Below are 4,660 nucleotides of genomic sequence, written 5' to 3' on the forward strand. Positions count from 1 at the left end.
ATATATGTGTGTGTGTGTGTATGTATGTATGTATAACCTATATACCTATATATGTAACCTATATATAGGTTATACAATTTTGAAATTCACCTCAACACACAACAGTAACCTGAAAACTGCCTGAAACTGGGTGAAGGGCTTGTTCCCTGTCAATGTATTGTTGTGTTTGTGTTNATTTCTGTGTGTGTGTGTGTATGTATGTATAACCTATATACCTATATATGTAACCTATATATAGGTTATACAATTTTGAAATTCACCTCAACACACAACAGTAACCTGAAAACTGCCTGAAACTGTGTGAATGAGCTGATCCATTATAATATATTGATGATTTTATTTTTTATTTTTTGATGATATAGTTTTTTTCACAAACTTGCAGTTGTGTGGCTCAGCAAACCACTTATTCTTTTGACCTTTTGAATACAAAATTTAATGAGTTTATCATTAAATCCTATGAGATGTTTATGTAAAGTTTGTTACAATTAACATATAAATTCTTGACTTATGACTCAAAACATGTTTTGTGAAGTCACAGTGACCTTTGACCTACAGAATTTAATCAGGTCATGGTTGAGACCATGTGGAAGTTTATGCCAAATTTGAAAAAAAAAAAAAAAATCCCTCAAGATATCACACTCACAAGGAGACGGAGAGACAACTAAAAACATGCCTCTGGCCACAGCTATTTCCGGTGCAGAGGCATAAAAAAGTGGCAATCCCAAAATATATAATACATCTAATATATCTAATATTCCCTTGTGAGAGAATATTTTATTGATGAGCCTGAATAAGGACTCAGTTAAGATCAAGACAGCAATAGTAGTATGTTGTTAATAGAACTATAGAGACAGACTTCTTCTAATAGACTTCTTCTTTGAGTAAAAAACATCTAGAATCTTTCCGTGCATTCAAATGGGTTGTTCAAAGTATACACTGTATACACTACACATGTATGTGATTGTTTTTGGTTTTTTTTGTCTGTTTTTTTTTTATACCATCTTGCTGGAGGTCCTCCTGGTCCGTTCAGTCCCGTGTAGGCTGGGCATTTCCTCTGACATGGCTCTCAGCTGCTGCCTCTCCTTTGCAAATCTTTGGGAGAAATTTGAATATTCAAAAATACTCTGTGCGTGAGAAATGTGACGATAAAAACTGAGAGCTACACAAAGCACAGATTACAACTGCAAGTCTCTCAGAGAGAGAAGTTGATTTGTGTGATTAATGCAAACAAATTGGTGCACCGACCTTGCCAGAGGCAGCAAGTGAAGCATCATCTTGTGCTTGTAAAGGTCTCGATGAAGCTCCTGGAAGTGTTTGTACTTTCTCTTCACTGCCCAGTGGAAGTGGCCGTGTGTTAGCTGAACTGTGTACAGGGTGCCTACATGGACCTGGAGGGATGTTATTTAAATGATGTACATAAGCATGATGGTTTAAAATGAGAAAAATCTTATACATTCTTAGAATTACTTTGTGAGAGAAACACCCACTTCTTTGAGCACTCTCAACACTATACACCTGTTCAACCTTTATGCTGTATCTACACTTAAAATTACAGTCAATTCAAAGCAGCTCACCATTTAATTTCAGTCGTTAACTGGTTAAAAAACACACAACTCAAAGTTCAAACACCCAGACTGCAGTTCAATAACCACACAATAAAGTGACATCTGACTTTTGAGATGAAACAGCCGTTCATAAGATAAGCAACAAAGTTGAGTCTGCAGTTTTACTGCTTTCACAGATTAGAATGGTTTAATGTCATTACGGTGAGTCAAGTTCAACTTCAGGGTGTTTTCTGCCAGACATGATAATAATGAAATTAGATTTTCAAAAGCTGGACTCTGAGAAATCTAATAGTACAAACTCTTCGTTGTTTTTTTTGGGGGGGGCTTTTATTGCCTTTATTATAATGGAGTCAGAGAGTGACAGGAAAGGGGAAGAGAGAACGGGGATGACGGCAAAGAGCCACAGGCCGGATTTGAACCCAGGCCTCTGCACAAGATCTAGTCTACATGGAGCGGACGCTCAACTCACTGAGATAGTGGCCACCCCATAGGACAAAGTACTCTGATGTAGTTACAAAGAGTGACTAATTAAAATTAAATGTGTGTTCTTTCACTTAAAGCTTATCTTAGGCGTTCAGTAAATGCTAGCACCATTTTAACCAATGAAAACATGCAAATGATTTTCCACACATAATAAACTGGAATGAACACAGATGACCTAATTCTTAGGTGGACATTTATGCCAAATCTAAAAACAGTTCCTTAAAGGCTTTCTTGAGATACTGCATTTATAAGAATGGGACAGATGGACAACCTGGAAACATATTTCCTCCGGCCACGGCTATTGCCGCCGCAGAGGCACAACACCTTAACAGGCGTACCTTTGAGCGAGTAGTGTATTTCTCTGTGTTGTCCACTCTGCATGTTATAGGGACACCAGGCATTAAGTAAGGTATACCCTCCTCTTTTATTTCAGGGAGATGATGCACCACGAGGAAAGGGCGACCATCTGTGATTTGGAAGATGAGAACATTTTAATAAAAGAGTCTTAATGGTTTTCCTAATTTATAAAAGGGACCGTTTTTCTTACCACTGCTGGACATGAGGCCATCAATCTCGTCTGGACTCAAACCTTGGATGTCATGTGAAAAGCGCCTTCTGGCCAGGCTTTGGGCCGTTGCTCTTGAAGCCGCTGGCTCGATCCCAACTGGACTGGCCATTGCACTGTTGTTGCAAGTGCCAGCAGCCCTGATGTAAAGACAAAAAAAAAAAGTTTCGTATTTACAATCAAGACCTGTGCACCTTCTTACCGCTAAGCATGTATAACTTGCATTACAGTGAAATACATGGGAAAAGTAACTACTGATCAACCAAATGTGAGACCAATCTCCTCATGCAGACCAAAGCAGATTGATATCTTAGTCACAAGCTTGACATTCACAGTAATTCATTACCTCAAAAAAAAAAAGAAAAAAGAAGTGGTTCAGTTCAGGTTTCCAGTAAAGCACAGGCGGCAGCATGACTTACAACACTGCCACTGTAACACAAATTGTAAGGTGCATTCATTGGAAAAAAATGTTGTTTGTATCAAAGTATAATGTCCAATGATCCAGTTAAAGATTTCATTTGCAATACATTAATACCATTTATGCTGTGTATGTCTGTGTTGTAGTGGACTGCCTTGGCGTGGTCATTACATTTTCCCTCATACTATTTCCTCTATTTACTCATCATTTTATTAGTCTAAATAAATTATTCTCATTTATCGCCAAGTCGTTGTCTGTGGATATTATTTCATGAGAGAAACAAGATCAATGTATACAGAATAAACGGTACAGATTGTGAGATTGATTAAAGTAATGACATGTTTTAAGACTGTCACAATTTAAGATTTAATTTTTTCCTGAATGGAGAATGGTGCCCCTTTTACTTTAACGAGTGCAAAATCCAAATTCTAACGTAGTTATTAATAACCGCTACAGTGTTGTTGATGCACCCTTCATGTATGTTAGTGTAGCTGTAGTTCAATGGGCAACTTTCAGGAAATTTTTTATTCTATTTACACTTTGCTAGTTAATCTGGGCTATGTTTATACATACAGTATATGTTTGTTCTAAAACTAGAAGGACTTGATGTCTTAAGTTACAAACTTTAAGTATCTTTATGCCATGTACTACTCATTTTACTGAGGAAAAGTAGTGGTACCTTTAGTGGTATCAGTACTTCTATGACTACTGCTATTACTAATAGTAGCATCAGTTTGTAGCAGAACTTAAAATAATAATAGATGAAGCATTCCCAGCAGTAGTTGCATTTGTTGTGGTATTAGGCTTCTACTCACAGCTGCAATATCAGCTGCATTAGCAACACTAGTAGAGGTGGTAGTACTATGATTTAACAAGCAGTCAAGGCTGATAACAACACAGCTATATCTGAAGATGCAGTTAAAGTATCTAAAGAAGCCAAGAAGAGTCAGTGAAATAATCTGACAGCACGAGCCTGTCACTGAAGTGAATCTAATCCTTGAGGATAGTGACATATCATGATCACACAAAGAAGAGGCATTCAAGAACAACTCTGTATCACACCACTTAACAGCAACAGACTATGTATTGTTAGAAGCAATGCTGTCAAAATGCCAAAAACAGCACTCATACACAGCAGACAGGCGTCTTGTGGTGTTTACCTGTTGGTCAGGTCAATGACATTTGAGAAGACTAGGACACAGCTGTGGAGGAAAAGGGTGCGACTGAACCCTTTTGTATGGTGTGTGGGTAGATGTCTTTGAATGGCTGAATGTTTCCTGGGCAACGAGGCAAAGGGGAGGGAGGTTGTGTGTGTGTGTGTGTGTGTGTGTGTGTGTGTGTGTGTGTGTGTGTGTGTGCGTGCGTGCGTGCGTGCGTGCGTGCGTGCGTGCGTGCGTGCGTGCGTGCGTGTGTGTCTGAGAAGAGAGAGACAGAGGTGGGGATTGAAGACGTGGACAAACCATCTAGGAACCACATCTAAATGTTGCTAAAGGAATCCAAAATTGACTGAAAACAACAAAATTCAATGTTCATCTATGGTTAGGATTCCTTAAAGAAGACATATTACGACACCGTCTGTTAAAATAACCCCAGCACTGAAGAAGTTGAAGTTGCTTATTTGTCTATTAT

The 4,660-nt window shown here is 38.4% G+C and overlaps 1 protein-coding gene across 2 annotated transcripts in view; it reads right to left on the reverse strand.

The window, feature by feature from the left end:
* The window catches only part of pld2 (phospholipase D2), a 31,064-nt gene that overhangs the window by 18,307 nt on the left and 8,097 nt on the right, over positions 1 to 4,660 (reverse strand). For both annotated transcript variants that reach the window (XM_042498838.1, XM_042498837.1), the window contains exons 2-5: positions 2,596 to 2,753; positions 2,387 to 2,514; positions 1,246 to 1,388; positions 999 to 1,092 (exon numbers count right to left, since the gene is read on the reverse strand). In XM_042498838.1, the coding sequence (XP_042354772.1) occupies positions 999 to 1,092; positions 1,246 to 1,388; positions 2,387 to 2,514; positions 2,596 to 2,725 (495 nt within the window). In that variant the 5' untranslated portion in view covers positions 2,726 to 2,753. The remainder of the gene's footprint in view (positions 1 to 998; positions 1,093 to 1,245; positions 1,389 to 2,386; positions 2,515 to 2,595; positions 2,754 to 4,660) is intronic.

This window comes from Plectropomus leopardus, chromosome 13, assembly GCF_008729295.1.
Source record: "Plectropomus leopardus isolate mb chromosome 13, YSFRI_Pleo_2.0, whole genome shotgun sequence".
NCBI lineage: Eukaryota > Metazoa > Chordata > Actinopteri > Perciformes > Serranidae > Plectropomus > Plectropomus leopardus.